Below are 10,858 nucleotides of genomic sequence, written 5' to 3' on the forward strand. Positions count from 1 at the left end.
TGGTTTGGACTCAGTCTGACCCTTATGTTTCCCTCCCCTTATGGTTTTATTCTATGGGCTACTATTAAAATGAGGCTGCATTTTAAATTGTATTTTAACCCGTATTTTAAATTGAGTTTTATTCTTTTCTCCCCCCCCCCATTATGTTTTTATTGTAATTTTACTGGTGCCAGCCACCCTGAGGCTGGCTCTGGCCGGGGAGGGCGGGGTATAAATAAAATTTTATTAATAATAATAATAATAATAATACCCTGCCCTTATGGCTTCCCCAGCTGCTCTGAGCGGCTTACACAATATATAAAACATAATAAAGCACCAAAGATTAAAAACTTCCCGATACAGGGCTGCCTTCAGATGTCTTCTAAAAGTTGTATAGTTCTTTATCTCCTTAACATCTGAAGGGTGTTCCACAGGGAGGGCAACACTACCGAGAAGGCCTTCTGCCTTGTTCCCTGTAACTTAGCTTCTCACAGTGAGGGAACCAGCAGAAGACCTTGGAGATGGACCTCAATGTCCAGGCTAGATGATGGGGGTGAAGACGCTTCTTCAGGTATACTGGACCAAGGCTGTTTAGGGCTTTAAAGATCAGCAGCAACACTTTGAATTGGGCTCGGAAACACACTGGGAGCCAATGAAGATCCTTTGGGACCAGAAATATATGGTCCCGACGGCTGCTCCCAGTCACCAGTCTAGCTGCCGCATTCTGGATTAATTGCAGTTTCCAGGTCATCTTCAAAGGTAGCCCCATGGAGAGCACATTGCAGTAGTCCAAGCAAGATATAACCAGAGGATGCACCACTCTGGAGAGACAGTCTGTGGGCAGGGAGGGTCTCAGCCGGTGTATCAGGTGGAGCTGGTAGACAGCTGCCCTGGACATAGGACTGACCTGCGCCTCCGTGCTAAAATAGGGAACTAGGAAACCTTTGCATATTATAAGTCAAACCTGGTCTGAGGAAATGGGGAAACAATTGTTGGGATGCCAGCTCTTCCGAAACTGCAAAGCCAGAACTTACGGGTGAAACTTCTTTCTTTCAGAATTGTAAACGTATCTGGGGATATCAAATGCTCCAATAATGTTGAAAATATGTTCCCTGGGGGTTAAAACAAAGAAATGCACAATAAGGCACATACATATGAATGCATTTCAAAGGGGGGGAAATCACTTTAAAAAGAATTTGATTCATTATCCTACTGTATCTTATTCCTGTATTTTCACATTCACAAGAAAATCGCTTTACATTTGCTTGAGCAGCGAGAATATAGTTACTTTGATTTTCAATTTATCCTAGCAGACGCAAATAAAACGGCTTCCCTCGGGGTTCAAACACTCCCCTGGCACAGCTCAAGGAGTTCAGAAGCTTTCCCTTATGCTTTTGATTAACCAGTTTGTTGTGTCCTAAGAACATCAAAAAAGCCCTGATGGATGAGACCAAAGGCCTATTTTCTCACAGTAGCAAACCATTTGCCTATACAATGGTGCCTCGCAAGACGAAAAGAATCCGTTCCGCGAGTCTCTTCGTCTTGCGGTTTTTTCGTCTTGCAAAGCAAGCCCATTAGCGGCTTAGCGGATTATTGCTATTAGTGGCTTAGTGGATCAGCTGATAAGCGGTTTAGCGGATCAGCTGTTAAGCGGCTTGGCGGATCAGCTGTTAAGCGGCTTAGCGGCTTGGGAAAAGGGGGGGGGGAAAACCCCGCAGGAACTCGCAAGACATTTTCGTCTTGCGAAGCAAGCCCATAGGAAATTTGTTTTGCGAAGCACCTCCAAAACGGAAAACCCTTTCGTCTAGCGGGTTTTCCGTCTTGCGAGGCATTCGTCTTGCGGGGCACCACTGTATATGAAGCACACAAACTGAATATTAGCACAACAGCGCTCTCTGAGTCCCAGCAAGTGACAATGGGAATGCCACCTCCGAGGCAACACAGCCCCCCTGACTAGTAGCCACTGATAGCAGTATCCTCCATGAATTTGTCTAAGACTCCTTTAAAGCCATTCAGGTGGATTACCATTACTGTCTCCTATGCCAGCAAGTTCTATAGTTTAAGTGTGCACTGTATGAAGAAGGACTTTTTTTCCCCCTTCCTAAATTTCCAAACATTCACCTTCATTGGATATCCCCCAGATTGCAGTGTGATGACAGAGGGGATGTTTGTTCTCCACTCCTGGAGAAACTGTGATTTATCTTACTGATGGTTAGTGAAACTAAGCCACGGTTTATGAAGATGGCTTGCTTTCGCTAACCACAGCTAAATGAGCCATAGTTTATGGTTCAGATTACAAGCTTAGTGCTCTCCTACCTGCCCTCGTATTGATTTTACACGCAAGTAGAACATCTGAATAGGACTTAAGCCAAAGAGCATTCCAAACTCACTGGGCTGTATCTAACTGAGTCAGAGGTAGAATCTACACACATATAACAACTGTCCTGAAAATGCTTTTTTAAAAAGTGTTTTAAAAAATACATTGAATTTTCCTTAAGGCTCATCATCGCCACCTAGTGTCACCTTGTATATTGCACTTAAAACACACTTAAAACTTTTTATTTTCGGCTGTATAGCTGAGTCCTCTATCTCATTTAAATAACTGACAGTCAAGTTCATGGATTTTTTTTTTAAAAAAATATTTTTTTTAAATTATTTGCTTATTTGCTTGTATGATTGCTTGGTAATCATACCACCAATGCATACTGTGTTACAGTCAAGCACAAGGTGATAAGAAAAGAAAAATAACTTAAATATAACACGTATGTATATGAGCAATAATCGCAACATAACTTATTCCTCTGCTCTTATATACATTGATGTTAAATCCCCTTTCACTCTTTCCCTGGTTTCCTATCTGGTATCTTTTCAAACTGCATTTTCTTACTCTACTAAATTGTTTTCCCTGCCATACACTATCCCACTTTGTCACATCTACTGCTGAGTATTTATACATCCTGTTACACTTATTTTCTTGTTATAGTATTTTTCCATATAACCTATATATATTGTCAAATCTTCTTATAGTTTCTTATCGTCCTTATTTCCTAATCTGTTTGTCATGCTGGCGAGTTCTAAATAATCTAATATTTTAAGGTGCCATTCTTTCCGTGATGGTACCGCATCTGTTCTCCACGTTTGTGCTACCAGAGTTCGGGCCGCTGTAGTCACATACATCCGTAATGTAGCGTGATTTTTTGGGATTTCTGTTGTTATTATTCCCAGAAGGAAAGCTTCTGGGTTTTTAGGAAACGTTCTTTTAAACATTTTCTCCCCAATGCTATCAGCTAATGATCTCTGGTAAAAGCCACGCAGACATGCCATTTTAATGTAAGAACAAGATTACAATCGCTCAGAGTCTAAAGAAGGGGCTAGCGCTAATGGGTTCGACATCTGAAATATCAGCAGGGAGGGCTACAAATGGCAATTAACTGAATTTGATGGCAGAAATGTTCCCAGTGGTTTGATTACTCCTCTATGTGAATTGATGCCGACTTACATGGTCTCATCTAAGGACTGGCTGCATTCCAGGACTGCTGCTTCCACCATGGATCTTTCAATCATATTACATGTCACTGAAGAGAACAATTCAAAAGATTAAAATGGTTTACAGATGGTTCTTTGTTGAAAGAAAATTATATGAAGATGATGTATAGATGGTATATGACACCAGTGCAGTTAGGGAAAATGTATAAAACTAGCTCAAATACGTGTTGGAAGTGTAAGGAAAAGGAGGGGACATTTTACCATATGTGGTGGGATTGTAATGAAATTTAAAAAATTTGGGAAATGATATACAGTGGTACCTCGGGTTAAGTACTTAATTCGTTCCGGAGGTCCGTTCTTAACCTGAAACTGTTCTTAACCTGAAGCACCACTTTAGCTAATGGGGCCTCCTGCTGCTGCCGTGCCGCCAGAGTACTTAACCCGAGGTACTATTTCTGGGTTAGTGGAGTCTGTAACCTGAAACGTATGTAACCTGAAGCGTACGTAACCTGAAGCATATGTAACCCGAAGTACCACTGTACAATGAATTGAAGAAAATGTTCCATCTAACATTTGCTAAAAAACCTGAAGCATTTTTGTTAGGGATTGTAGGAAAAGACCTGCCAAAGAAGCTGAAAAACATATTCATGTCTGCGACAACGGCGGCCAGAGTCTTGATAGCACAAGGATGGAAGAATGAGGAAATCCCGACTAAAGAATTATGGCAAGAGAAAGTGATGGACTGTGCAGAATTGGCAAAATTGACACATAAACTACGGGACAAGGATAACTGTGACTTTAAAGATGAATGGGAACCTTTTACAAAGTATCTAAAGATCCAACAAAGTGAATTGGACTCCTTGGCAGGCTTTGAATAAACACTCACAAACTTTTAATTGATAATAACCAGCTGCATGAGTTAAGGATTTATACAATTTTGTAACATGCAGAGAATAGCATTTATAGAGAAACCAGAGACTGGAACTGAGGGAAGTCAGGGTGGGGTGGGGAGGGGGGGTTGTTTTATGGGAGGGAGGAGGGGAAATTAAGGATGATATGTTTTAAGATAATATGTTTTGTTTAAATTCCTAATATATTTTTTTTTTAAAGAAAAAATGGTAACCTACGCATCTGCAGGCTATAGAAGTATTTCAGAAAGCATTTAAAAATGCATTTGCTTCAAGAGAGAAATCATAATAGAACTGCAATATTATTAGCAATGAGAAGCTAACTGGAACATAATGCTCTATTTGCTGGTTGCACATTTAAGGTAACTAAAATTCTACTTACAAGGCTGCTTTTCAACAGCATCAATTATATTTTCTATCATATCTTCAAGCTCTGCTTCACTAACTGTCTGAAGAGCTTCTGTGAGATACTTGGTAGCTTCTCTGATTAAAGAATAAATAACAAAATTAGTCAATATGTGATTGAAACGATTGCAATAATGCACAGGACGATGGCATACAGACGTGAACCTGAACATGAAAACTGCCCCATTGAATCATTAGTTTGTCAACTAAAATACAGTTATACCTTGGTTGTTGAATGTAATCTGTTCCGGAAGTCCGTTTGACTTCCGAAAATGTTCGAAAACTAAGGCGCAGCTTCTGATTGGATGCAGGAGCTTCCTGCACTCAACAGGAAGTTGTGCATGTTGCATTGGACGTTCGCCTTCCAAAAAAGTTCATAAACCGGAACACTCACTTCCAGGTTTGCAGCATTCGGGAACCAAAATGTACGAGTACCAAGGCATTCGGGAACCAAGGTACGACTGTATATTGCTAATCCTTTGTCAACAACAAATTGTCGTTGTTTTTTGTGTTAAATATATGCTATATGGTAATTTATGGACCTCATAGGTATCTCAAGCCATTTGCACATAACAAAATATATATTTTATCAAAGGAATTGTTGAACTGAAATACAGTTTAGAAGTATATTAACAGTGAAATACAATTAAGTATATTAATAGTGAGATTTTTATTAAGCTCTAAGTGATTTTTTATTCATAACAAACTTAATAATGCAAGCACTTTGACATTTGGCAATAACGAAAGTTCCTTTAGAAACACGATTTACAAAGACTCATAATCTAGTCTCTAGAAACTTGCTATAACATGAAATAATAATTGTAGGTTTTATTTTTTATCTTTTATTTTGGAAATGTACATCCAGGTTTGTTTTTTTCATTCAGCTGCTTTGCCAAGTAGTCATCGGGTGGACCTCTCTCCTCCTTCCTGAATTTGCCTAGCTCAGGCATCCCCAAACTCGGCCCTCCAGATGTTTTGGGACTACAACTTCCATCATCCCTAGCTAACAGGACCAGTGGTTAGGGATGATAGGAATTGTAGTCCCAAAACATCTGGAGTTTGGGGATGCCTGGCTTAACTCTTTTTTTCCCTAAAAGCTTTCTAACCTAGTATGTAGAAACCTTTCTCACATCTTGCAGCACCAAATTCCCCATGGTCCTTGCGACCTGTGGCTGATGGTGGCCCTTCCAGATGTTAGATTCGGGTAGGTAGCCGTGTTGGTCTGATGCAGTCAAAATAAAAATATTTTTAAAAAAATTATCCAGTGGCACCTTATAGACCAAATAATTTTGTTCTGGTATAGGCTTTTGTGTGCATGCACGATTTTAATGTTTTTTGCTTTTAATGTTTGATGCATTACTGTATTTTAGTATTTTGTTGGAAGCTGCCGAGAGTGGCTGGGGAAGCCCAGCCAGATGGGCGGCGTATAAATAATAAATTATTGTTATTGTTGTTATATTATTATTTAGTTGGTCTGTATTGTATTGTATTGTTGGTCTATACTATTATATTCTTATATTATTATTCTATTATTATTATTATTATTATTATTATTATTATATTATTATTATTAGTTGGTCTAAATTCTATTATTTAGTTGGTCTATATTATTATATTATATAGTTGGTCTATAAGGTGCTACTGGACAATTTTTTTTATTTCTTCCAGATGTTGTGGGACTCCACCCCCATCAGCCAGCATGACCAAGGGCAGGCATAGGCAAACTCGGCCCTCCAGATGTTTTGGGACTACAATTCCCATCATCCCTGACCACTGGTCCTGTTAGCTAGGGATGATGGGAGTTGTAGTCCCCAAAAACATCTTGAGGGCCAAGTTTGGCTACGTGTGAGCCGCCCCAGCTTTCCAGGTTGCCTGTCCATTTCACACGAGGAGACCCCAAGTCATCACATATGGCGAAAAAAAGATCCATTCTTTGCACACTCTCTTTGTCAGTTGAGCGGGGCGGCCAGCTGAGGAGCCCCAGAGGGGAGGCGGCGCCCGCGCGCGCCTGAGGCTGCGTTCACACGTTCACTCGTACACGTGTACACGCACCCCTTCCTGCAAGGGTTGGGGGGGAGGCAGAGTCTTGCTTCCCACCCACCCGGACCCCGGGGTGTTTCTGCCAGAGAGGGTCCCCCTTCTTTGCCTGCTACTCACGCGCGGAGCAGCAAGCCGTGCATCTTGAAGGCGGCGCCCACTTTGCCCCTCAGCTTCTCCGCCGCCATCTTGAAAGGTTTTCCCGCCAACGGCCGAGGCCGCCGCCTCCTCGGCCCTCGTCAGCCCGGCCCCGTCGGGAGGAGGGAAGGCCCGCCGCCTCCGCCGCCTCCGCCCCCAAGGGTCCTCTGCGGATCCTTGCGTGGTCATCATCCGAAATAATTATAAATGATAAAAATAAAATAGAAATAATAAAAGTAAAATAAAATAGAAATAATAAAAGTAAAATAAAATAGAAATAATAAAAGTAAAATAAAATAGAAATAATAAGAATAAAATAAAATAGAAATAATAAAAGTAAAATAAAATAGAAATAATAAAAATAAAAAATAAAAGGGGAGTGAGCATCGTCCGGTGCAGAAAAGCATATGCATCTCCAAGATCTCCATGTATTATAGAGGTTGGTTTTTTAATGATTTAGAATCGCTTCAAGTAACTATGACTATATTGAAAAGGCATGTCCAAAGTCCATTAATTCGGCCCCCAAAACCCGTTTTAACAAAGCCCCTGTGGCTTTCAATAATAATAATAATAATAATAAATGTTATTTATACCCCGCCCTCTCCAGGCATGACTGGGCTCAGGGCGACTAACAACCAATTATAAAAACAAGTTGATTGAAATACATATATTATAGAGAGGTTTTTTTTAATGACCAGGCATGTCCAAAGTCCATGTCGGGGTCTTAATTCACCTGCGGATGCTTGCTGGGCTGGACATGGCAGAGGCATCGTCTGAAATAATTAAATATAAATAATAAAAATAAAAGGGAAGTGAGCACTGTCTGGTGCAGAAATAAAGCATATGCATTTCCAAGATCTGCATGATTTATAGAGGTTGTTTTTTTTTAATGATTTAGAATCGCTTCAAGTAAATATGACTATTCAGGCATCCCCAAACTCGGCCCTCCAGATGTTTTGGGACTACAATTCCCATCATCCTTTGACCACTGGTCCTGTTAGCTAGGGATGATGGGAGTTGTAGTCCCAAAACAGCTGGAGGGCCAAGTTTAAGGATGCCTGGACTATATTGAAAAGAGAATGAGGAAGGGGCAGAGCTCAGGGGCAGAACAACCCATAATAGCCTCTTCAGGATGGGCTAGGAATGCCCCCTGCCCCAAACTCTGGACAGCAGCTGTCAATCCGTGTAGACCAGGGGTGTCCAACCAGTAGATCGCAATCTGCTGGTAGATCCCCGGCTGATCTTGGTAGATCGCGGGATCCTTATCGTGTAGAAAAAAATAGGGGGGGGTAGCAATCCACCCACCCCATGCATGCTCCTCCTCCACCCAATGACAATGGGTAGATCACTGCCAGTTTTTTATACTGGGAGTAGATCACAGACTCTTGGGAGTTGGACATGCCTAGTGTAGACAATTCTGAACTAGACAGAACAATGGCCCGGCTTCGTTTTAGGTAACTTCCTATGCTGCTGTAAAGCATGGGACTCAAATAATGCCGCTGGGAATGTACCAGCTCTCTCTGACCTATGGCAGCTCTAAAACACTAAATGTAATTTAATGTTTTATAACTGGTAAGAAGTGACAGCCAGTAGTGCGACACAGTGCTTACTCACAAGTAGGTCCAATGTAGAAATGACCTCCACCTTGCTGTTTTTAATTCAGCTCACAAACTCATATTAAGCTTATAGCTACTCAGTGTAGTTTGAACTTCTTTTTCTAGCATTTGAAACGTGGACTCGTCTATAATAAATGCAGTAAATGGACAAAAGGGCAAAGATTCACAAAATGTTTAGGGGTACGGGTAGGGCGATTTAGGTTTGATGAGGCCCTCAGCTACTGAAGGTAATGGGGCCCTTGATATGTCCAGCTGTCCTTTGCCAACAACAAATTGTCAGTATTTTTTTGTATTGAATATATGCTATATGGTAATTTATGGACCTAATAGGTCTCTAAAGCCATTTGCCACTGTTAATAATAATAATAATTTATTATTTGTACCCCACCATCTGGCTGGGTTTCCCCAGCACTCTGGGCAGCTTCCAACAAAGATTAAAAATACATTAAAATGTCACACATTAAAAACTTCCCTTCCATGCCTTCAGATGTCTTCTGTTGCTGTATGTAGGTTTTATTTTATGTTTTTTATCTTATATTTTGCAAATGCACATCCAGGGTTTTTTTTGCTTTGAATTTTTTGGGGGCCCCCAAGAGAGTGGGGCCCTAAGCTTTAGCTTGTTTAGCTTACACGTAAATCCGGCACTGGGTATGTGTACCCCTGCGTCCCCCCAGAAAAAACACTGTTCCTAAGACTTGGTTTCCAGACACTTGATCATCTTGGTCGCCCTCCTCTGAACATGTTCCAGCTTGTCAACATCCTTCTCAAACTGTGGCACCCAAAATTGGACACAGTATTCCAGGTGTGGTCTGACTAAGGCAGAATAAAAGGTAAAGGGACCCCTGACCATTAGGTCCAGTCGTGGCCGACTCTGGGGTTGCGGCGCTCATCTCGCTTTATTGGCCGAGGGTGCTGGCGTACAGATTCTGGGTCATGTGGCCAGCATGACTAAGCCGCTTCTGGCGAACCAGAGCAGCGCACGGAAACGCCGTTTACCTCCCCGCTGGAGTGGTACCTATTTATCTACTTGCACTGTAACATGCTTTCGAACTGCTAGGTTGGCAGGAGCAGGGACCAAGCAACAGGAGCTCACCCCGTCGCGGGGATTCAAACCGCCGACCTTCTGATCGGCAAGTCCTAGGCTCTGTGGTTTAACCCACAGCGCCACCCTATTACTTCCCTTGATCTGGACACTAAACTTCTGTTGATGCAGCCTAGAATAGCATTAGCTATTTTTTTGCTGCTGCATCACACTGTTGACACACTGTTCAGCTTGTGGTCCACCTAGATCCTTTTCACACGTACAGACATACCTCTTGTTGCGTTTGCTTCAGGTTAAATCTTTTCAGGTTGCGTCCCGCGGCAACCTGGAAGTACCGGAAAGGGTTACTTCTGGATTTCACCACTCGCACATACGCAGATGCTCAAAATGATGGCAAGCACACGCGCAAAAGTGGCAAATCATGACCTGCGCAGACGCAGGTTGCGTTCTGCTCAAGTTGCGAACGGGGCTCCAGAACAGATCCCTTTCACAACCAAAGGTACCACTGTACTGCTAGTAAGACAGGTGTCCCCCATCCTATATTTGTGCACCAGGTTTTTCCTGCCTAAGTGCAGAACCTGACATTTGTCCCTATTGAAATTCATTTTGTTAGCTTGTGCCAGGTTCTCCGATCTGTTCTCATTTTGAATTCCAATTCTGTCTTCTGCGGCATTAGCTACCCCTCCCAATTCGGTGCCATCTGCAAATTGGATGAGCATCCTCAGGACGAAATGTGCAAAGAGGAAGGCACGCTTGGCAAACCCTCAGTGTGATCAACTCCAATCCAGAAACCAATGTCCCCACAGTGGAAGGACGTGTGGATCCAGAATTGGCCTCCATGGTCACTGATGGAGTCATGGAAGACAATTTTACTCGGCTTTGAGTGATCGCCGAAGGAGGATGAGCATCCCAACTCCCTTCATCCAAAAGACATTGAACCACCTGTCCAGGACAGAACCCTTCCACTTTTTCCCAGGATGATGAGGAACCCTTACTGGGCACTGGGCTATTTATTTAACAAGATTTATATATTGCTTTGAAATAGATTTTAATGAATGTTAGAATGATGTTGGATAGAAATTAAGTGGTTTCCAGCTGTAATGCTTTAAGAGAATATGAAAAAAAGGGTTATAAACAGGTAAAAATCTAATGGTAAGGATTTGCTGAACCAACAATTTGAAGTGGAATACAAAAAAGGGAGGTATGAGGAGGTCCGGGAAATAAGCTAAAGGAAAACTAGCAATGGA

General features: G+C 41.9%; 1 protein-coding gene across 1 annotated transcript in view; it reads right to left on the reverse strand.

The window, feature by feature from the left end:
- POLE2 (DNA polymerase epsilon 2, accessory subunit) overlaps positions 1 to 7,080 on the reverse strand; it is a 24,432-nt gene extending 17,352 nt beyond the window's left edge. The window contains exons 1-4 of the mRNA XM_081912396.1: positions 6,936 to 7,080; positions 4,756 to 4,856; positions 3,479 to 3,554; positions 1,014 to 1,091 (exon numbers count right to left, since the gene is read on the reverse strand). Coding sequence (XP_081768522.1) covers positions 1,014 to 1,091; positions 3,479 to 3,554; positions 4,756 to 4,856; positions 6,936 to 7,003 — 323 coding nt within the window. The 5' untranslated portion in view covers positions 7,004 to 7,080. The remainder of the gene's footprint in view (positions 1 to 1,013; positions 1,092 to 3,478; positions 3,555 to 4,755; positions 4,857 to 6,935) is intronic.
- Positions 7,081 to 10,858: the final 3,778 nt, after the last annotated feature.

The sequence above is a fragment of the Podarcis melisellensis genome, assembly GCF_964234715.1.
Source record: "Podarcis melisellensis genome assembly, chromosome: 1".
Lineage (NCBI taxonomy): Eukaryota > Metazoa > Chordata > Lepidosauria > Squamata > Lacertidae > Podarcis > Podarcis melisellensis.